The 22,855-nt window shown below is 43.9% G+C and overlaps 1 protein-coding gene across 1 annotated transcript; it reads left to right on the top strand.

Annotated features, from left to right (window-relative positions):
- Nucleotides 1-5,847: 5,847 nt before the first annotated feature.
- Nucleotides 5,848-21,460, top strand: si:dkey-251i10.3 (UTP14A small subunit processome component). Its single transcript, XM_042340707.1, has 14 exons — nucleotides 5,848-5,969; nucleotides 8,149-8,227; nucleotides 9,265-9,335; nucleotides 9,726-9,790; nucleotides 10,153-10,301; nucleotides 11,424-11,579; nucleotides 11,904-12,023; nucleotides 12,354-12,448; nucleotides 13,536-13,659; nucleotides 15,028-15,105; nucleotides 16,654-17,565; nucleotides 17,894-18,087; nucleotides 18,620-18,719; nucleotides 20,542-21,460. The coding sequence occupies exons 1-14, from the start codon at nucleotides 5,926-5,928 to the stop codon at nucleotides 20,824-20,826; spliced, it is 2,472 nt and encodes an 823-aa protein (XP_042196641.1). The 5' UTR covers nucleotides 5,848-5,925; the 3' UTR covers nucleotides 20,827-21,460.
- The last annotated feature ends 1,395 nt before the right edge of the window (nucleotides 21,461-22,855 follow it).

The raw sequence follows: 22,855 nt of genomic DNA, 5'->3' as shown, positions 1-22,855 counted from the left end.
GTTATTTTAATAAGAGTGTTGGTGAAAAGTGGTATCGAAGGGGTCAAACAATTACCAACACTAGGGGTGGGTAGCCATTTCTGAATTGTTCCACTGGCTATGTTTAAGATCATATGACAGATTAGTATTCGTTTTTACATCTTTTAACTCATTACTTATTGAACTCCAATTGGCGTAGTTTTTACTGTAGCTCCCGAGAACAAGTTTGAAATGGGAAAAAAATGTATATCTGAATTACTGAGCTACCACCAGATGTAAACTATTCATAACCCCCATCATTTGAATGATTTCCCACCTAACACAAACCAAAAGTCACACAAGGCTTCTAAGCCCAGTAACTTTCACACAGGGTTACAGGCAGTGTTTTCAGATAAAACATAAATCTTTCTAGTGGTATCTTAAAAGAGGAAATCCAGATTTCAGGAATGCAGTGATTCCTTTTCATTATATCATTTATATATGTGTTTCGCCCACAAAATACAGTCAATCCGCTTTGCAATGTAGTCTGTGAAGCGCTTTGAGATGTTTCAACGATAATAATAATAATAATCCTTGCATTTCATATAGCGCCTCATCACTTCGAGATTTCTCAAAGCTCTTCACAGAATATACTGTAATGTGAGTTGACTGTATATTTTTGTGGGTGAAATCATATATGAAATGCAAGGATTATTATTACTGATTTGTTTTGTCTTGAGCGATGTGACTCATTCTCATCCACCTTTTACTCACTGATCAGAAGTCCTCTTTCGCCACTTATATAGAGGTCCTGGGTTGCCATGACATCTCATTTCCTGTTAAGACTGTGATCTAATTGAGGGTTCAGTTCCTGTATAACACTGGCCCCATGACACCAATTTAATTAAATAATGACTACGGAGGCAAGCTTCACATGGGAACGATAAGCCCATATTGACGTCATTTACTTACAACATTTTTAGCAAAAAAAATGTCACAGCAACCATTGAGACAACAACCTATTACCAAAATAATTAGAAATGCTACCAATGATTAAAAAGAGAAGTCAATGAATATAGCAAGGAAATGACATTGTTCCTCTTTAAATTACCTCCCGAAGAAAGCTTTGCAGTGAGAAGTACCTTCACTGCTGTACACATTGGGATTTTGCTGTAACACATTGCTGTACTATCTGGGATTGAAGTGAGAACCCGGACACTGTGTAGGTACAGCAGATTTAGCAGTGACCAGTTCATTAATTCTGTATTTGTATTATCTGCTAAATAATTCATTGCCACACACTGCATGAGCTGACCTGTTAAATAATGCATCCGCAACAGAGTCATTAATTATGTTATTCTTTGCATGATGTCTGTTGGTCCTGTTGCTCATGTTTGCTGATATCTGAAAGTACCCACTAGCTTATTTAGTAATTAGAAGAATCCTTGCATTTGATTCAGCACTTCATCATGTCATCAAAACATCTCAAAGTGCATCACAGGATTTACTGTACAGTATGTGACAGGGTATTTTTACAATATAATGCAGCAGCCAATTTGACACAGCAATGTCTCACGAACAGCCATGAAGCTGGGGGATTGTTGGTCAAGAAACCAGGAGAAATACTCTTCTGTTTTTGAATAATGCTGTGGGATTTTTAACATACAACTGAGCAGAGGATGAGGCCTCAATTTAATGTCTCATCTGAAGAACGTATCTCCGTCAATGCAGTGTGTACATCCTCAGCACTGCATCGCTGTGTCAACCTAGACGTTGAATTTAAAATCCCAACATAAAGCTTGACCATTAACATTTGAGGTTGTCTGTTTGTGTCATGAGGAAAGTTACATTCGAGCTACAGAGATGACATTTTTAGGATTCTAGCTCATTGCAAAAATTTAGTATGAAATGTGAAGTGGATCACATCAAAGCAGAGTTTCTACAGGTCAGCATGACACACGTATTACTGAAAGAAATTCCTGCATTTACATAGCTTGGATCTCTTATTAATGAAAATAATAATAATCCTTGCATTTGATATATGCAAGGATTATTATTATTTATTATTAATAGGAAATCTAAGCCATGTCTTCTAGACATCTCAAAGCACCTCACAGAATATACTGTAAAGTGAATTGACTGTACACTTATGGGCAAAAGGCAGCAGCCAATTGCACACAGCAGTGTCTCACAAACAGTTATGGATTGAAGTGACCAATTTATTTATTTTTTTGAGGGATTATTATCAGGTATGTGGAGTGAGGAATTTATTAAGGAATAATACCATTAGAATTATTTGAAATTTAAAACACATTACCACGCGAGGGGATCGGGATCTATGTCAGCACTTTCAATCAGAGGAAAACAGAACAGAGGCAATATATGACTCCAAAAGGGTCCTGTTAAAATGTGGGCAGTGTGCCTGTTAGTCACACTGATGGACAAAAAGAAAAAGAAATGACAAGAGAGTACCGTTATGGGGCCAAGCATTAAGAAAACCATAGGCAGCACAACCACAGAAGTGCAATGGAATTGGGATATTATTGATCCACAAGGACTTCCTTACCTAATGGGCCAATAACAACTTCCATTTCTATAGTGCCCTTAATGTAAAGGGATATCTTAGATCGCTCGAAAAATTTAATGCTGGACCGAGCACGGAAAGAGAGACTTAATGATGTTGACCAAATGCACAGTCAAGGAAATAAGATTATAGGCAGGAAGAAAGAAAAACAGTGGTTTTGGGATCGAGTTCCAGAGGACCTGGCAAATAACTAAAACCACTGGTGAGATTCAATTCTAAGTGACCAGCACTAATTAATATTGCATGTGCTCTTTCAATGCATAACAGTGCGTGGTGCATTGCTGTGTGCAAATTGGTCACCATGTTCGTCTGCAAAATACATGATCAATAAACTTTATAGAAAATCCTGCAAAATGCTTTGAGACTTGCTCCCAATGTGATGAGGCGCTATATCAAATGCAAAGATTATTATTATTACACAGGGGCGTTCCACCCACCGTTGGCCATGAAATGGCTTCAGATACCAAGGGTCATGTACGGTCAGAAAGAGTTGTGCGTTTCAGTACGAATTAACTGTGTATAATAAATTTCTATAAAACATATTTATTTATTGTCAAGAATTATAATTTTAAATGTTCTCTTTTAGCTCATGAAAGTGTACAGGACGATTTTCCAGCTCAAGAGACAAAGATTCAAGTGCAGTTAGTTCACTTGCAGGCTGCCTCAAATGAAATGAGATAAAATATTTTTTTGCTGTCTAAACTCTTTTCAACTTCCCCCTCCCCCGCTTAATTGCTTTGCCTATTTTTCAAAATGCTCTGTAAATGGGATTTTTGCTTTCTTCCAATGTTGGTTCAGAGAAGCAAGCCAAATCTGTCGTGTGCCGATCTTCAAAAGCGCAATCTGGTGAATTGCATAACTGGAACTGAAGACAGCAGTTTAACAAGCTTGATCTTTGTGCCATGAGCTGAATCATCCAGTGCAAGCTAAAATAGTTGGAAAATGTTTTAAATTAGAACACTTTGCTAAATAATAAATATTACCTATTTGATACAAACCTAACATTCAATTACACTGGAAATCACTGGAAGATATTTTTTGTACACAACCAAATATTAAAGAGTCTATACCCAATTGTGTTTATGATAACTACAGCATCCCTAAATTTTAAGTGTTGGCAGTGTTACCTCCAGCAATGTTCTCATTAATGTACTTTAGAAAGACTATAGCCATGGAGCTGATAATTGCAGCAGTTCTTAGCTGGACCAGTAGAGGGAATGCTGCATACAGTACTATACAGTACTACACTGTACTGTACTATACGGCACTGTAAAGGTGTTCCATTTTGGGAACAATACACATAAGACCAGATGGTAAACAACGCTAGAATGACGCCAGCGCTCCCACAGCTGCAGGAATTCCTCCCGCACCTTGAAGGTGAATTATTGTACCTGTATACAGACGCAGGAAGGAATCTGAGAAGCACAAACATTCTTCCAATTAAGACCGATCACTCACCCCGGGCTGTTTGTGGGACACTGCTGTGCGCAAATGGCTGCCGCATTTCTTTCACAAAACGCACAGGCTATCCACTTTACAGTATATCCTGTAAGCGGTTTGAGACGTCCCAACGACGTGATAAGGCGCTCTCTCAAATGCAAAGATTACTATTATCACCTGGAGTCAGGGTGTTACCAGAAATCTGTTTGTGGCCCACCAAACACTACCCCAAACCTAGCACAATATTATGAGTTGCCTCCAATATGGGTAGCAGTGGAGTAGACCGTTGGGATTATCGCTGTTGAAACTGTGTTAGAAAAGGTCTGCAAAGTTAAAAAAAAACAGCTTTGCGGGTTTACATTTTTTCTAATTAAAAATGAGACACCTAATATGTGGAGGTCCTGCAGTGTAACAGTTAGAGCAGTCGCCTTGCAAGCAAGAGGACCCGGGTTCAAATCCCGGGTAGGGCGAACCCTTATAATAACTAATAATATTTGCACTTGATACAGCGCCTTAACGACGTCATCGAGATGTCTCAAAGAGCGTCACGGGATATACTGTAAAGCGAATCGACTGTATATTTTGTGGGCGAAACGCGGCAGGCAGCCGGGGAAAAAAAAGAAGAAAAAAAAACCTCCTTAGCAAGTTTCCTTACTCCACAGGCGCTGTGTTTACCTCGCAGCGAGTGGGAACCTGGTGGCTTTTCCGGGGGCAATAAATCCCTTCCAAACAAAAAGAAAAGAAACAATACTTCGGTCCCCTCGATCCGCGGCTGCTTGCTGGGGGGGGGGGGGGGAGGGGGACGCTGCCCGGGCGCGATCGGCTGCCGCGTTTCACCCGCAAAAACACGCGGTCGCTACGCGTTACGGGTACATCCCGTGAAGCGCTTTGAGACGTCTCGAAGACTTGACAAGAGCCGTATCAAACACAAGGATTATTATTGTTATTATTATTGTTATTACTATTGTTATTACTATTGTTGTTATTATTATTACCTGCCCCTAAAACAGTTTCTTTCACATCCATAACAAGCCCCCACACACCCCCTCCCCTCCCCCACACCACACACCCCCTCCCCTCCCCCACACCACACACCCCCCTCCCCTCCCCACACCACCCCTCCCCTTCCCCCCATACCCATCCCTCCCCTCCCCCACACACCCCTCCCCTCCCCCACACACCCCTCCCCTCCCCCACACACCCCTCCCCTCCCCCACACATCCATCCCTCCCCTCCCCCACACATCCATCCCTCCCCTCCCCCACACCCCCCCTCCCCTCCCCCACACCCCCCCTCCCCTCCCCCACACACCCCTCCCCTCCCCCACACATCCATCCCTCCCCTCCCCCACACCCCTCCCATCCCTCCCCTCCCCCACACCCCCCTCCCCTCCCCCACACACCCCTCCCCTCCCCCAAACATCCATCCCTCCCCCCCCACACACCCCTCCCCTCCCCCACACATCCATCCCTCCCCTCCCCCACACACCCCTCCCATCCCTCCCCTCCCCCACCCCCCCTCCCCTCCCCCACCCCCCCTCCCCTCCCCCACACACCCCCTCCCCTCCCCCACACACCCCTCCCCTCCCCCACACATCCATCCCTCCCCTCCCCCACACACCCCCCCCCCCCCCCCCCCTCCCCTCCCCCACACACCCCCTCCCCTCCCCCACACACCCCCTCCCCTCCCCCACCCCCCCCTCCCCTCCCCCACACACCCCCTCCCCTCCCCCACACACCCCCCCTCCCACACCCACTTGGCCACAGAGAGCGCCGCCGCCGTTACCCTGGAAACCGAGGACAGGCCGAGTAATCCACTTTACGGCGCTGCTGCAAAGCGCTGGCGCGCCGGCGCCTTTTGCGACATTTTGCGGCGCGGGTTGGCGGCAGCGCGTTGCCGGGTGTCCCCATGTGCGGGAGCTGAGAGGGGGAGTGGGAGAGGCCATGGCGGCGGCTACAGGCCGCGAGCGGCGAACCCTCAGCGCCAGGTGAGCGGCAGCGCGGCCTGACACAGGGCCTGGGGTGGCCGGGGACTGACACTGAGTGAGAGACCGAGGGAGGGGGGGGGAGTGAGAGAGGGGGGGGGAGTGAGAGAGGGGGAGGGGAGTGAGAGAGGGGAGGGGAGTGAGAGAGGGGAGGGGAGTGAGAGAGGGGGGCGAGTGAGAGAGGGGGGGGGAGTGAGAGGGGGGGGGGAGTGAGAGAGTGGGGGTTGGAGTGAGAGAGTGGGGGTTGGAGTGAGAGAGTGGGGGTTGGAGTGAGAGAGTGGGGGTTGGAGTGAGAGAGTGGGGGTTGGAGTGAGAGAGTGGGGGTTGGAGTGAGAGAGGGGGAGTGGGGTGAAATGAGAGGGGGAGAGGGGAGTGGGGGTGGAGTGAGAGAGGGGGAGTGGGGGTGGAGTGAGAGAAGGGGGAGAGGGGAGAAGTGGGGGTGGAGTGAGAGGGGGAGTGAGAGGGGGAATGGAGGGGGAGGGGGTGGAGTGAGTGATGGGGAGTGAGAGGGGAGGAGTGGGGGTGGAGTGAGAGTGTGGGGGGAGATGGCTTTAGAGCCAGAGCTTCACTTACACTCAGCCATTAATTAACTCCAGTCGCGCCCTCGGGTGTCGGCTCGGCTCGGTTTGGTGGCGCTCTCTCTGTCAGGAGCTCCCGATGCTCCAGTGCGGTGCTGGGGGTGAGCGAGCACTGTACGGTCGCGAGTTGCCGTCCTTCTGATGAGATGTTAAACCAGCGGTGGCTGATTCAATAAAGTTTTTCCTCATTGAATTTTTCTTCATTTACGGCCGTGACGAAATCCCTGAACCTTCAAGGGTCTTGGGAGGTCCTCCCGACGTGAAAGGCGCTGTAAAAATATCAGGTGGTGTTCTTGTGCCATAGTTATCCCGTTACACCCGTTCCACTGGCCTTCGGCTCACTTTTGAGGTGTCAACAACAACAACTTGCATTTATATAGCGCCCTTCACTCGTGTGGCGTCCCGGAGCCCTTGAAGCGTCAAAAAGTAGCTCATCAAGAAGTGACTCGCCAAATGCCCAGCACCAGTCCAGGCACCAATTCAATACCTTGTTTCCCGTAGCTACCGAGCCCCAAGCCGCAATACCCATGGCACTGCTATAAATTCTTGGCAAAAAATTCAACGCCGAAAAATTTATGTAGTTGGCTGACCAAAACGGTGGCCACCACCGTGTTAATCTTCCCAGATAAAATCGGTCATTCGCTTGATGGCCTCCCTCAGTTTCAACATCCACAAGATTAAGCTGATGCCCAAACTCCGCCACTCAACAACAATAACAAAATTACATTTGTATAGTGACTTTCACGTCGGGAGGACGTCCCAAGGCGCTGGACAGACAGTTACGGACCTGAGCTGGGGGTCAGGGAGGTTGGAGGGCGGGGGGGGATCCAGGGAGATCAAAAGCACCGTCGAAGAGGATGGTTTTGAGGAGGGTCTTGAAGGTGGCGAGGGAGTGGGTGAGATGGAGTTCCAGAGGGTGAGAGCAGAGTGGCGGAAGGTCAGCCCTCCAATAGTGGGGCGAGCAAGGTGGGGGACATGAAGCAGGCCGCAGCCCGCTGAGCAGAGGGAGCGAGCAGGATGGTGGGGGGGGGGGGGGGGCGTTAGGAGGTGACAGGTAGGGGGGAGGAAGACCGTGAAGGGCTTTGAAGGTGAGGACCAGAATCTTGAACTGTATCCTCTGTGTGATGGGAAGACAGTGGAGTCGGGCGAGGATGGGGATGATAGGGTCACGGAGCCTAGTGTGGGAGAGGACACGGGCTTCTGGATGATCTGCAGCCTGTGGAGGGAGGAGTTGGGGAGGCCGACAAGCAGAGAGTTTGCATAGTCGAGCCTCGATGTAATGAAGGCGTGTATGAGGGTGGATGTCCTGCATACCATTCACCCTGTACCTGACTCAGATTGATTTCAAGGTCCTTATCCTAACATAAATCTATTCATGCCCAAGCACCTCTCTACCTCTCTGACTTGCTTGTACCACATTCCATCCTCCCCGTTTACTCAACTAACACAGGCCTGCTGTGTGTGTCCCAACCAACCGCTCCACACCATCATCAGTGCCCGAGCCTTCAGTCACTATTGCCCCAAAGTACTTTGGAATGTCCACTTGGCATGAAATCAAATACAAGGATCATTATTATTACAGTTGACTGTTTTGTGTTTCCCAGGGATTTACTTGGCCCTAAAGATGAAGAAGAGGAGAATTTATTTCAGACAAAACATGTCATGAGTGACAGTGAGAATGAGGTATTGTATCTTTCAAATGTTTTGCTCTGAAACATTAATAAATTAATAGGTGGTTAATGTTTAAAATGTTGGCTAATCTCAGCCCTGCAATCAAATCAATATGGTATTCCGAAGAGAAAAATGTGAGGTGCTATTAGACATTTACAACACCATAACAATCTTAAAAGCTTATTGAAGCGAAATGTGAGGTGATTCTTTCGGCAGAAAAACCAAGGGAAGGAGTATATGTTGAATGGCAGTATCTTGCAAGGAGCAGAGAAGCAAAGCGACTTGGGAGTGCAGGCGCATGAGTACTTAATAGTGCAGCAGAAATACTGGCTGATTTGTCCCTGACCCAGGGCCCAAGCTAATTGTAGCACTTCTATTACTATCATAATTGATATAAGTTAACTCGGGCCAAACCACGACCAAATCTGTTTATTCCTCTCATTTGAAACAGCATGGTTGTAGACATCTTAATAATAATAATAATCCCTCCAAAACAAAAAACAAAACAAAAAACAATAATAAATTGGTCATTTTTAATCTACGACTGTTTGTGGGACATTGCTGTGTGGCTGCCGTGTTCGCCCACAAATATACAGTCAATTCACTTTACAGTGTGTTCTGTGAAGCGCTTTGGGACATCTAGAAGACGTGAAAAGCATTATATCAAATGCAAGGATTATTATTATTGAGTGCAGAAAATGTGCAAAATTATGCCTGCTCCCAGAATTCACAACCATGAAGATAATAGTTTGAGCTTAAAATGTTCCATGCTGTTATGATTTCATGCAGACCATTGGACTAGACTAACGGGATGATCTTTAAGGAGAAACTTGATCTATACTTGAAAAGTGGGATTTGATGTACACGTATTATAACAGAATCATCAATGCAATTCTATGTTTACTCCATTAAGCTGGTGAAGATTCTTTATGAAAGAAGCCATCTAGAATTCAATCAGCCAATAGATGTGAATGACAGTCTTTTTTAACGCAAGTCTAAAGTATTGTCTTCCTTTTGCTGAGACGTTTTTATTTTGATCTATTCCACAGGAGGGCAGTGACGATGAGAGCAAGCATCAGAAGCTGCTGGAGGCAATCAGTTCCCTGGATGGGAAAAAAAGGTAAAGGAACCTTAACACCTTGAATGTGTGGCTGTGCCTTACATTATTCTCATTTAACTGTTTGCTTGATCAATAAATGTTTATTCTTTCCAAACTGAGATAAGTGTCCTGGCTAACAATTCCCCAAATAAAATTGGTTGTAGAATATTCACATTTGGGCTATTATGGTGAACAGTATTCAATGTGTGTTTGTTTTGGGCATTGAGATTGATATTGGCCACGTCCTATAATTATGGCACTTTGTTCAAATTGACCTGGAAAGTTTTGAATTATTTCCTATTGTTGTTTCTAATCATCAGTTTTCTATATGAAATGATTTTGGTGGTATTGTCATATGAACACTTTTGTTGGATCCTTGTTCCTCATTCAGTCCTTTCTGTGTGATTCTAGGAGAAAGCTGACAGAGAGGACGGAGGCCAGTTTGCAGGTGTCCGAGTTCACCATCAGTTCAGGAGGTATGGGCGATTTGGAGATGTTCACCTACAAAAATACAGTCACTAATGCAACAACTTGCATTTATATAGCATTCCTTCATGTAGGGTAATATCTCAGAGGGCATACACGTCACAATGAATCCTGTGAAGCACTGTGGGATGTCCTCCTGATGTGAAAGGCGCTGTATCAAATACAAAAATGGAGGGATTATTTAACAACAGTTTGTGACAGAGTATTTGCATATTCTAAGCATGATTTTTTTCTAACTTCACACGATCATTTAGACGATTAAATATTTTGATTTTTTTATTGTTTAATTGTCCCAATTTTCTATGACAAGGTTTTGTTTAATGTAATTTACTCACAATGCAATTTCTGTCAGGTGCGGGTGAGAAGATCGAACTGTCAGATCTTCTTCAAACAATACGACCATCTGCTACCTCGCTCAATACTGTGAAGAAACAGCTCACCAGATTTAAGAAGAAGAACAAGACTCTAGATTTACCTCTCAGCAAGCAAGTGACTGAAAAGGTGAGCTAAATGTTCTCATTTGGATTGCAGGAAAAGCTTTTGCCCGTAGGATTCGAACAAATCCATTTTGTTTATTACTTGTTATTACTGTGCTGAAAGCTTGTTCTTAAGTTCGAACTGTCAAGGTTAGAATTAAATCCACATCTCAAGGGTGAGAACCATGTTTTCTGATGTACAACAACACCCACAACTTGCGGAGGGAAATATTTGTGTCTTATGATAACCACAGAATTCAGTGTTTATCTGGCAAATTGTGCATTGTGAATGACCTAAGTTGGTCCCAACGCTTTGGGACGTCCTCCTGACATGAAAGCCGCTATACAAATGTAATTTGTTGTTGTTGGTTGATTCCTTCGGAAGTGGCACACAAGAAATGCTAACCCCTTCAGGCCTGTCCTAGTCCAGAGCCGATCAGAGGGATGCGGTGGCTCACTGCTCTCGATTGTCCTCTTGAATCTTCACTGCTCCTTTCCTTCAGTCACCAGATTTTCCTTTAATGCAGCATTAGTAGAGTTTAAAAAAAAGTGTCTGTGTGTACACACCTTGTATGTATGAATGTGCGGATAGAGTCATTTGTTTTCGGAGAAGGGATACAAAATTACACTGGAAGGTAGTGGTGGGAGTATACGGTTTGATTGTTTGGATGTTTCGTGGTTCACAGAACTCCTCAGCTGGCTGATGGAATGGTTTACAGCAAGGAGATCCTGTTTGATTCAAGGATTCATTCTCCAAGGTCCAAGTGTTCGATGGGTTTTTATTTTGACTGTTCATGGTTAAAATCTGCGTTATTAGTCAGGTGATTAATTTCTAACAGTGCAGAATATGAGCTGTTTTAACCCTGGCATTCTGTTTGAAAACATCTTTTGTGTTCTCACTAGTACAGTTGTGTTACTGATTCATTCATTCATCTCAGGATGTGGACCTTGCTGCAGGAACAGCATTTATTGCCCATCCCTGGCTGACCTGAGAAGGAGTTTCTGGATGGCTTCTCTGTAAAGTGAATGAACTGTGTACCAAATATGGCTAGAATGATACCCTTGTTTTGATAGCAGATTGGCCAAAATAGATAATTATTTGAATCCTGTTGCAGTAGATATGGTTATGCTTTGTTTATCTTAACAGATTCAAAGATCAGTGGCCGATAAGAAAACATCGAAGGAAGTGGCAAAATGGGATCACGTAGTGTTCCAGAATCGGAGAGCAGAGCAGCTTGTCTTCCCACTGAACCAGGAATCATTCACAGTCAAGCCAATGGAAGAAATGATAGCTGGCTGGAAGGTACAGCTTACTCAATCGGTACTCAGTGGGAATCAGTGTAATGCTCTGCTATCTGAGGCCATCTGTGTCTGACTCATGTGTAACGTAGATTATGTTCAGATAACCGGGTGTCTAGTGCATCCAAACCAGACTGAGAGTTCCACATCTGTATATCAATTACACATGGAAATTTCCCTGTGCCTGGATTGGAAAATGCATTTTGTCCTTGGAGGGTGGGAGGGGTGTTTGTTTTGCAAAATATAATTCTGTATACTGCAGAGAAGCTCTGAGATAAGCGGGTTTTGTTTGCGGTAGCAAGAATTACCGGTTATTTGTTTATTTCAGGCACGGACACCTCTGGAACAGGAGATTTTTAACTTGCTGCATAAGAACAATCAGCCCGTGAATGAGCCACTCCTGACTGCAGCAGAGAGGGCTTCTCTCCAAGCTATGAGCCTGGATGAGGTACGCTGTCTCCCTCTCACACACACATACACACATGCAGTCTTCCATATAGACGTGACACCTACACACAAGTGGTACCCTATTTACGCTGCTGATAATGAAGCCGTATCAATTCCAGTGTTAAAGCGATTTGTGCGGCAATTTGTGTTTCCTTGCACAGCCCTGCCCGAGCAACCTGTTTCATTGGTTTTCAAGCAAGCGATTGAGTTGTGTTTTTTTTTCCCCCAGAACTAATTCTATCAATGTTTCTCTTTCCTGGTTCCATTTTATATTTGGGGCACAGAAGACGAGAGCATTCCTCTTAAACCACGTTTTCTGATTTTATTCTAGGCTAAAGCCCGTCGAGCCGAGCTTCAGAAAGCCAGAGCCCTTCAATCTTACTACGAAGCCAAAGCGAAAAGATCAAAGAAAATAAAGAGCAAAAAGTAATTTTTGGAACCAAAGTTTTATAATTTTGAGCTCAACGTTGTGTTTAAGCAGTTCAACTTGGAGCTCCCTCATTTAACAATGAACTCTGTTCATTGTTAAATGAGGGAGCTCTGGTCTGGCGAACGGGAATTTCCAGCAAATCATAATTACAATTCCAGTTCCAGTAATTACTTGAATCCCGCAAACAGAAGATAGTAAGCTGTCGAGTCAAAGTCAATATCCCTGGCCATTGAGAAGGTCAGTGAGGGCAGCGAGGCTGCTCAGCATGGGGTTGGCACATGCTAGGAGTCACGAGTCTACAAGTCAATGGGCCCACGGACAGTTTAAACATTATCGGTTTCGGGCGTAGTCCAGCTGGGTTCAAATTCCGGAGTCCAGTAAACCAGGGGTTTGCTGTATTGGAATGCATTTGATATATCGCCTCATGTTGTCGAGGCTTCTCAAAGCGCCTCACAGTTACTTGTGTTTATCATTTGGAGATGTTCACTACAGCAAAGATTGCTTCACTGAGTGGAAAAAATCCTGCATTTGCATTGAGATTGTTTGCTGGGTAAATGGAGCGAGATGACTGGCAGTGCAGTGTTTGGAAGAAGCAGAGACACTATGTCTCACAGCTGCTCTTACATCAAGTTCAAACCTTGACTCACCGAACAGTGAGGTATTGTTTTTGTGTCCATGCGGTATACGTGCTGACAAGAGGCTGGACACCGTGCACACAGAAAACAAAATTACTGGTCAACACTGTGGGGTGCTCTTGCTCAGCTGTTAGTGGTTTGGATCAAAAATGCCATTGACAGGTTCCTGGCCGAAGGCCACCGACTCATTTCGTTCACCTACGGTGAGAGAATCTCAGGAAAGGGAAAAGGTTCTCAAATTTACACCGCAGGGATTCTGCTCAGCTGCCCACCAGACATTTCTATTCCTGCTGCATTTGATTTTAAAGCTGCCCTAGACATGTGCAGCACGGCCACATGGGCCTGATACAATACCATTCAAAATGGATTTATGTTTTGGTGCGGAATATTGTCTCAGTTATTAACCTGTTTTGACTCTGGAGAATTCTAACGAGCTGTATGTTTGCAGGTTTCACAGGGTGCTGAAGAAGGCCAAGAAGAAGCAGTTTCTGAAGGACTTTGAAGAACTAAAGAAGACTAATCCTGAGGCAGCTCTTGAGGAGATGAAGAAGTTGGAGAGTATACGAATCAAGGTGGGAAATCACAAGCAATTTAGCCGTATTCTTCATTCTAGTTGCCCTGATTCCTAAAGTGTTCAGTCAGTATGGTTATTTTGCATTCCTTTCCTGTCGTCATCAATTAAACTCCACAAAATGTCTGGCTTTGAAAGCAAAACCTCACTCAACCTAGTAATTGCATCTGTACACTGTCTTTCCACTTTGCGGATAAGTGAGTTGATTGAGGATCGATCAGGTCTGAATAAATCCAGTCTATTCTGATTTGGGCAGGACTGCACTCACACTATATTGATGCTCTTTAGTTACAATTTCCTGCTAAAACCAGAAAGTGCTGCAAATACATAGTATTGTCATTTGACAGTAACAACTTGCATTTTTATAGTGCCCTTCACGCCGGTTAGCATCCCGGAGCATCTAATAGTGGCGGAGTCTGACCCCGAGCCGGGGGAGAAGGAGGTGACCATAAGCACGATCAAAAAGGAAGGTCTTTAGCCAGGATTTGAAAGTGGGGAGGGAAGGGCCAAGGCACAGAGATTGGGAGAGAGAGTTCCAGAGCTTTGCGGCGTAGTGGCTCAAAGCACTGCCGCCGATAGTGGAGCGGAGGGGGCGAAGGATGAACAGGAGGCCGGGGCTGGACGAGCGGAGGCAGCGGGTGGTAGAGTGGGGGGGTAAGCAGGTCGGAAAGGTAGAGAGGTGCGAGGGCATGAAGAGAATTTGGAAAACGATAGAGGATCTTGGAAGTCTTTAGGATCTTCAGCTTTTTTAAAAAAAAGTACATTAATATTCCGGGTTTCACCCTTCAACAGAACTGGAATTGTTGAGCCATTATAGGGTGGAGGAGGACAAGTCAGCACCAGACATTGAGAAAAAATCGAGAATTCAGTTTTACTGACTACATTTTCAAAGGGGCAGCTAATGGATCATTAACAGATTGTCAAATAAGGAAACTGGTGTCAAACGTGCAGACTTGTTGTCATGGTAATCTCAGACAGAATCAGATGTGAAGCCATTAGTAGCTCAAAAGATGGAAGAGTTTTTAGGACTGAGTGAGAGACAGGAGTGTGATGTGCAGTTGGTGAAATTGGACTAAGATCAGCAGGTTGAAGAGTGCTCAAAGGGGTGATTGGGAGCAATGGAAATGCCTGAAGCAGAGTAGGAGCTACAGATAGAAATGTTAGTCTGTGGATAGAAAAGGAGTTTAGGGACGTGCTTGCTGACAGAGGTGTGCAGAACAAACCAGTTTGACATGTGGCCTCACTGCTCTAGATTCTTGGGTTTGTGTGTTTACTTCAATAAAAATGATCTTGCAACCCACTCCTGAAGGAGACTTATTTGATCCTATGGTTGTTAACCCTTGATTAAGCGCTGTTTCTTTTCTCTTAGGAACGAATGTCACTTCGACATCAAAACAGTGGAAAATGGGCGAAATCTAAAGTTATAATGGCAAAGTATGACAACGAGGTAAGGTGTGTTTTTTAAATTTTAAAGAATGGCAGCTGTCATGAAATGTTATCCTTGTAAGTATGACTTCTCAAAGCACAATCTTATTGTAAGATGTTTTGATTGGTCTCTCTAGAAAGCAGATCTTTACCTTGAAATGTAATACCCATAAGGTATGCGCACGACAACATTTTGTACACTCTTAAAGAAAGAATGATCATACAAGAGTCTTTTTTGCACATATAATGGATGCCAGTGTTACAAGAAGGAATGTAAGCCCTACTGGCTAACTCCCAAAGAACCGGTAGTTTTAGCAGCCTATGGAGCAGAATGTCTGTCTTATCACTCAAAAATCTATTTACATTGCGTTGTATTCATTCCTCTTCCCTCAATTTTAGCTGTAAAGGGTGACTACATTTTTTCTGTTTCGGGCAATTTCTGCATTCTGTCTGACATGACTGCTGCAATAACTCTTTTTGACTTCCAAGCGCAGCAAGTTAAAGTTACCAATTAGTTTTGTGCTGCTATTATTGGATTTGAAAGGTTCCTTTGGGTTGCCGGTCACCCAATCTGATGAGTCAAAGTGCAATGCATATATTAGAATCCAAATTTCTTGTCTGTCAGAGTTCACTTGTCACAGAACTTCCTCTTCCTCTACTAAAAGCAGAAGTTTGTGGAGACCTGTAGTTCAATGGTTAGAGCACTCGCCTCACAAGCGAGAGACCTGGGTTAGATTCCCAGTAGGGCGAAACCTTGGCAATTTTCCTTACTCCATATCCCTGATAATAATCACTCAAGAAAAAAACAATAATAATTTGGTCACTTCAATCAATGACTGTTTGTGGGACACAATTGTGCGCAATTGGCAGCTGCGTTTCGCCCACAAAAATCCAGTCAATTCACTTTACAATATATTCTGTGAAGTGCTTTGCAACATCTAGAAGATGTGAAAAGCGCTATATCAAATTCAAGGATTATTATTATATAAGATGATCGTACTTTTTACATTGTTACTTCAGAGCGGAAGGTAATTAACTCTACTGTGTTTCTAGACTATTCTTTGAGCTGGTAGTTGAGCCCTTTTTCTGATGTACCCCCACACTATGAAAGGAGAAATGTCTGATCTAGCCCTCGAATAATAACTTTTTATTCAATCCTTGGAAGAAAACAGTCGCACCACGTTACAATATATCCTGTGAAGTACTCTCAATGACAGGCAAATATACAGTTTCGCCCACACAATACAGTATATTCTGTGAAGCGCTATACCAAATACAAGGATTATTATTATTATCATGTTAATATAAGAATAATTCTGGAGAGAAGAATGCATAGCCCACAACAGACTTGATTATCCCTTGAAACATGAAAGGTTTTGGGACAGGACGAGGCCTGAACATTTTCTTATGGAAAAACAGTGTGTTCTTACTTTGAGAATTATATTTGGTAGCAACAATATTATTTTTTGGACAGGAATGCATTATATTAATTGGTTGATTGAAGCGATCTGCGGTGACCAAGTAGATAAGCTTTCGACTGTTGTAAATACGTCTCATTTTTTCCTCTTAGGCTCGGAACGCAATCCAGGAACAGCTAGAGAAGAACAAAGCCCTGACCGCAAAACTCCTGGTTCCCTCGGAAAGCGAGGATGAGGTGGAAGAAGAGACAGGTGGCGAGATCATTCCTGATTTTGTGAACGATGTTCAGTCAGGAACGCCGGACAATCCTTGGATGCTGGGAAAACTCAGCACTGTCGCTCAGAGCAGTGAGCCACAGGAAACCGAGGAAATCCAGCCTGTGAAGGTGGATGAGAACGAAGCTTCAGAGGACGAAGAGCAACTTTCCGAAGACGAGACTTTGTTGCGAGAGTTTGAGGAACGACGGCGGAATCGTAGACAGCGTAAGAAGAAACCGGTTGGGTCACCAGGTCCTCTGGATGAGACAGTAAACGGAGGAAATCTGAAAAAGACCAAGGGCAGAAAAAATCTGAAAGCAACTGAGGAAGATAAAGAGAAAACCATCCCCACAGATCCGGACGAGAAAGAGGATGGTTTTGACGAAGATGTAAATGAGTTCAACCAACTCTTTCAGAAATTGTCTGAGAAGAAACCAAAACTCGCGGGGATCAAAGCTAAAAAAGCTCGGAGCAAAAAGCTGCAAAAGAAACCAGCGGAAAGTAAAGAAGAACAAATCCCGGAAGAGCGTGAGGAGCCCCTACTGGATCAACAGTTGGATCGCAAAAGGACGATGGAGGAACTCGATGCTCTTGGTCAGGAAGGATCCTGTGACATTCACGAGGTCTCGGAGGCAGACCCAGCCCAAAGCCAGCCAGGAGCTTCAGAGAACTCCTCAAACTCAGCAAATGCTAAACCTGAAAAGAAAAAGAGCAAAAAAGATAAACTCATCGACATTGAGAATGTGCTGATGGTTCCATCCAAAACCATTAGTGCCCCTTTGGTTCCAACAGCCATAGAAGAGGAGGTAAGAACTATTAATGCTGCGGATTCAATACTTTCACGCTTTCTCTCCCAACAACTGCAGGAACCGGGTCCAGAATGGGATAATTAATGGGTAAAGTGGCATTTTTTAAAATAAAACATAAGCAATCAAAACAGTTGAGATAGGAGCAGTGGGGGCTTGTGTGCGTTTGGGCTAAATGGCCTGACTCCATGCCATATCTATCTATTGTAATTCTGTGTAAAATATGGAGCGTGTAATACCGGTACTTCAGTTTACATGCAACATGTGGTGGTGTCAGTGGCTTCTTCCACCCTGGGGTTGTTTTTAACTCAAAACTTGTTCACGTCAGAATGAAGAGGTGCAGGAGGACCAACGCATGATCATCCGAGAGGCCTTTGCATCAGACAATGTCATTGATGATTTCATGAAGGAAAAGCAGAAGCAGATTAACGCCAACAAACCCAAGCACGTCGACTTGACCCTGCCAGGCTGGGGCGAGTGGGGAGGAGTGGGCCTGCACACCAGCAAGAGAAAGAGAAGGAAGTAAGTTTGGGGCTGACGCTGTTTGTGTATGTGTAGCTGCTCTGTACCATCCGCCACTGCGGATTGCATTATATTTATTGTGTGGATAGAATTCCCTCCTTGGTCAAAGGACGGGTATTTAGCAGAAGCCATGTTGAATTTATTTTCTATTTTATTACCAGTGATTTCAGCTTGTTGGATACTCTCTGCACTCTGTGTTGCTGCTTATTATGAGTAGAATGTTTTGAAGCAGAAAGTGTTAATCTGACTGCTTAAAATTCTATTAAAATAAAGCTCTTCTATTCTAAATATGACCTCCAGTTTAGCTGGAAACTAATAATAAAAATGTGGCCACTCAATTCACGTCTGCCGAGTTTCTCCAACAAAATATATAGTCAATTCATTTTACAGTATGTTGTATGAAGGGCTTTAAGACATCTTGAAGACGTGATAAGGCATCATATCAAATGCAAGGATTATTATAGCATTAGGTTAACTCAACTGCATTCCTATTGTGCATTTAACTTCTGATTCCTGCTCTATCTTTTGCCAGGTTTCTTATTGAAGCTGCTCCAGCTCCTCCCAGGAAGGACCAGAAATTGCCGAATGTCATTATCAGTGAAAAGCGAGATATTGCAGTCGCGGGTTTCCAGGTAAGGGATTGCCCCTGTGATCAGGTTCCTGTTGCTATGTGTATTTTTCCGGAGTGAATGACTGGGGTGTTCTCCCAAAGGGGAACAGAGTACATCAGCTTACACTGCTTTCACCTTTTAGATCAGGCTTTGAATCCAGGAACTGTTGATAAGGTTTTCATGCGTAGTGAGAGTCTGGTTTATTTCAGTACCATTCCAAAGTAAGTGGTCATTCCGCACAAGTCACTATAAAGTTATGAGTCTCTGTGCAATGCATCTAAAAGGATGGGAAATTGAAGCACTGGGCAATGTTGAAAAGTGTGTAAAGGAGCAGGAAAGAATCTAGCCAATGAAGCTCCCAACTAGGGACTGGTTTCTGTACTCCCTGAAGGATACAAATTCTGTTCTGTGTAACACTGGACCTACCCAAGAGAGGTGGAAGTTTTCCATCTTCCAGCACTTGCTTCCCTTGCCTTTTTTTATATATATAATATAATGTATATATATACATATATAAACATACAGGGAATCAGCAGGGAATTAGGATAGGAGTAGTTAGCTCCAGTGAAGAAACTAGCACCAACTAGATGGGCTCAGTAGCCTCCTTCTGTTCCCAAATTTTTATGATTCTAAAGTACAAACAGAGGGTATGGAATGGGACCTTCTCCTTAGTGTGACTCCTTTAACTTATTTCGACACGAATAAGACATGCAGGAAATTCACACGGAAAGAGTTTCCATTGCAAGATCCAAACATTATGTTGGACCGCAGTGGTTTGCCCTAACTACAGACTTAGTGCTGAGAAATGTGTTGTAATTTTGGGATGATTAAAAGTCCAGTCACTTTAAGACTTGCTGGACAGTGCACACAATGGAAACAGATTGGGAGAGGAGTGGGGGGTGATGTATAAATGAAGGCTGAAGGTCAGATTAAAAACTGAAACTGTTACTTGTCCTGAAGCCAATGTCATTCTATTTATTCTCTGGCTGAATTGAACTGTACGTTCTGATTACATGATCCAGCTTGTATGCCGATTCCATGTCCCGAATAAAGACTTTATATTTTCTTGTGCATCGATTGCAGAGTTGGATTGTGTTTCTGGAAGCTCCAGATGCCATGTGCGCTGATCAGCGGCCGTCCTGAAACCATTCTTGACACTGTAATACCTCTTCTGTTGAAAGAAGTGGCTGATTATCATATTTTTCTCTATTGAACTGTTCTTAAATGTCACTTGACAAAAGGGCTCTTTCGCCCACCCCAGTGCTAATTGGACACGAAAAAACCTGCCTCTTGTATAGTCATTTGTTTTTCACAAGGTTGTTACCTTAGCATCACTCTTATGCTGTCTTTCTGTCCGAGGTACGAATCCAAGGAATTATTGATGGTTAGAGTGCGGACTGGGTCATCAATGAGACTTGTGGTGTGTGGACGTGGCTTTAGCACTGCCGGCCTAGCTGGGAGAGTGCTGTCTGTCCCTCTGATGTAAAGCAAACGATTGCCCTTTAATCTTCTTTCCACTTGTACGTGAAATATGTGATTGACTGGTGCGCTCAATGAGTCTGTCGTGGCAATCATCTCCCTCTCATCACTCACCCTGCCCACCAGATGGTTCGTCCAGCCCAAAAACAACACTAGAACTGTTGCTTTTTTTTAAAAAAAACTGTTCCCGCCTCTTCACAGGAAGTGGTGAGAAGGGAGCAAGGCGATTGTCCTCTGGCATCTCTCAGTGCGATGTATATATGCAGATTTGTGTAAAACAAACTCTTTATTTACAGGCTGCAGTCACTCACCAAATGAGAATTGTCTATCTCCGTGCTAATTTTTTCTGTTTGCTCTCATTTAGGTGAGTGAACTACCATTCCCATTTTCCCACCGGGAGCATTTTGAGAAGAGCATCCGAGCTCCTATTGGGAAAACGTGGAACACCGAGAAAGCCACTAAGAGACTGACTTTACCCAAAATTGTTACGAAGATGGGGGCTATAATTGAGCCAATCTCCGAGGAGGATGTAACTCAGGATCAGAGAAGACACATGAATTCAAATATGGAACAGAATTCTGATGGAGGCCAAAAAAGGCAGTGGAAGAAGCCGAGGAAGCCAGCGAAGCGGGGTGGCAAAGCGTTCTAAATCACAAGACAAATGTGGGGCACGTGGCAAGCTCTTGCCTTGTTCAGAACACTTCCCTCACTCACTATGGTTGTGGGTGCGTTCATTACATCCCAAAGCGTGGCCGGTCACTCAAGCTCGCCAGCCACACTTGTGGATCTGTCCGCTTTGAGGAAAACAACTTATTGACCAGATGTCTTCATTGAAATGCATCATCCTGTTCGATGAAGCAACGGAGCAGATTGTGTGCACGCGCGCGCACACACACACACACACACCTGTTGAGTTGCACAAATTAGCCATTAAAGTGGAGATTACTGTTCGTTTAAGATTCAATGGATTGGAGAATTTTACATTTGTTTTCAATGGAAATTGACTATTTTTGACTTATTGACCCAATATTTTTACAGAAAATTATGCCAACCTTCTTGATTTTTTTTAACGCTTAAATATATATATTAGGGGAGACTTGAAACACTGGTTTGAGGTTAAGAGTGTGCATTTCTAATGCAAACAAAATGAACCATAATATTTATCGCCCGTTTGTTTAACTGGAGGTTCGTTACCAGAAGAAAAAGTAATATTTGTATCACGGATGATATTTTGTTGAACAAAATACCATTGCTGGCAAAGGGAAATTACATTTTTAACGGATTTCATTCAGAAGTAATTATTTCGACACTCCTCATCATTGATCAGTTTGTGTCATCTGAGAAATGTACTCACAGTGCCCCCTATAGGGCTGCTTCCAATACTGCACCACATATGACTGCAATACAGATGCCTCGCATTCTGTATTAATAAATAATTACAGCCCAGCGGGCTCAGGCTTGTGTACCTCCCACATACTCCTCTGTAGCAATCTAAAACCCTGTCATCTAGCAAAGAAGGGGAGGTTTGATTGATGGGCGGCTCTGCCGTTTCCGGCTGTGTGGGTGAGCACACCAAGCCGTCACTGGGACTTTTCCTTGCGTTACTTTCAATATTCCATTAATGGTCACCGTTGAGTCTTAGTTTCAAGAATCTGGACATCTGATGCATCTTAGAGGCCATGGTGGAGTCCTGTAGCTCTGGTTAGAGCACTCGCCTGGCAAGCAAGACACCTGGGTTCAACTCCAGGCAGGGCAAAACCTTGGGCAAGTTTCCTTACCCCCACACGCCTAATAATAATCCCTCCAAAACTAAACAATAATAAATTGGTCATTTTCAATCCACAACTGTTTGTGGGATACTGCTGTGCACAATTGGCTGCCACGTTTCACCCACAAATATAGAGTCAATTCACTTTACAGACTATTCTGTGAAGCGCTTTGAGACGTCTAGAAGACGTGAAAAGCGCTATATCAAATGCAAGGATTATTATTATGACATTTGCCCATTCCTGTCTTTCCCCCTCGTTCTTTTGAAGCATCCTGTTTATCCAGGTTAAATAGTTGTGCCCTTGTTTATTCCTGTTGAGCAGCCAGTGATCTAATTCCATTTAGCACCAAAATGATCAGCCTATAGACTATATATATAGTGCACCCTAGAGAAGGATCCCAATGTTCCTGCGGTGGAGTGAGGTAGGTGAGAGGTAACGATTGCTTTATATCATTGTCTCCAAAGGGGACTTCTAATTCAGAACTGCTATTTTAAAATAATCTCAATTTGCAAAACATTGTGTTGAATTAAAATATGGGACTGACTTACTGACTGACATTCAAATTGCCCTGTGTTTATATTTGTTTTATGGCATCCACTTTACTTTGCTGCTGCACCCATTTGGCGTAATTAATTACGCTTGCATTTGACAAAGTGACTTGTATCAACACTCTTCGTACAATGAGTTATTTTGTAGGATTGTTTTGTAGGATTATTATTATTATTGTGACTGCTGTGAAGGAAAGCAGAGTAGCCAATCTGATTTTTGGTTTTAACCAATAACATGTCTGAAATACAAAGGAAATGAAATCAGCGTTTAGTCCAATGAACACCTGAAACGGTAACTCCCAGGTGAGGTGTTTCTCTTTTGCTCGCTCTTGGTGGTATTCTGGTGTGCCAACTATACACG

This window comes from Callorhinchus milii, unplaced genomic scaffold (assembly GCF_018977255.1).
Source record: "Callorhinchus milii isolate IMCB2004 unplaced genomic scaffold, IMCB_Cmil_1.0 Scaffold15, whole genome shotgun sequence".
NCBI classification, from domain to species: Eukaryota; Metazoa; Chordata; class Chondrichthyes; order Chimaeriformes; family Callorhinchidae; genus Callorhinchus; species Callorhinchus milii.
Note: the sequence above shows the minus strand (reverse complement) of the source record. Positions and strands in the feature narration are given on the sequence as shown.

What these genes read in the sequence shown, in the direction of transcription:
- si:dkey-251i10.3 (XM_042340707.1), top strand. Translation starts at nt 5,926, where the DNA reads ATGGCGGCGGCTACAGGCCGCGAGCGGCGAACCCTCAGCGCCAG. An exon ending in TGAGTGACAGTGAGAATGAG is followed by an intron (nt 8,228 to 9,264) that starts GTATTGTATCTT and finishes TCTATTCCACAG; the next exon opens with GAGGGCAGTGACGATGAGAG. An exon ending in TGGAGAGTATACGAATCAAG is followed by an intron (nt 13,660 to 15,027) that starts GTGGGAAATCAC and finishes CTTTTCTCTTAG; the next exon opens with GAACGAATGTCACTTCGACA.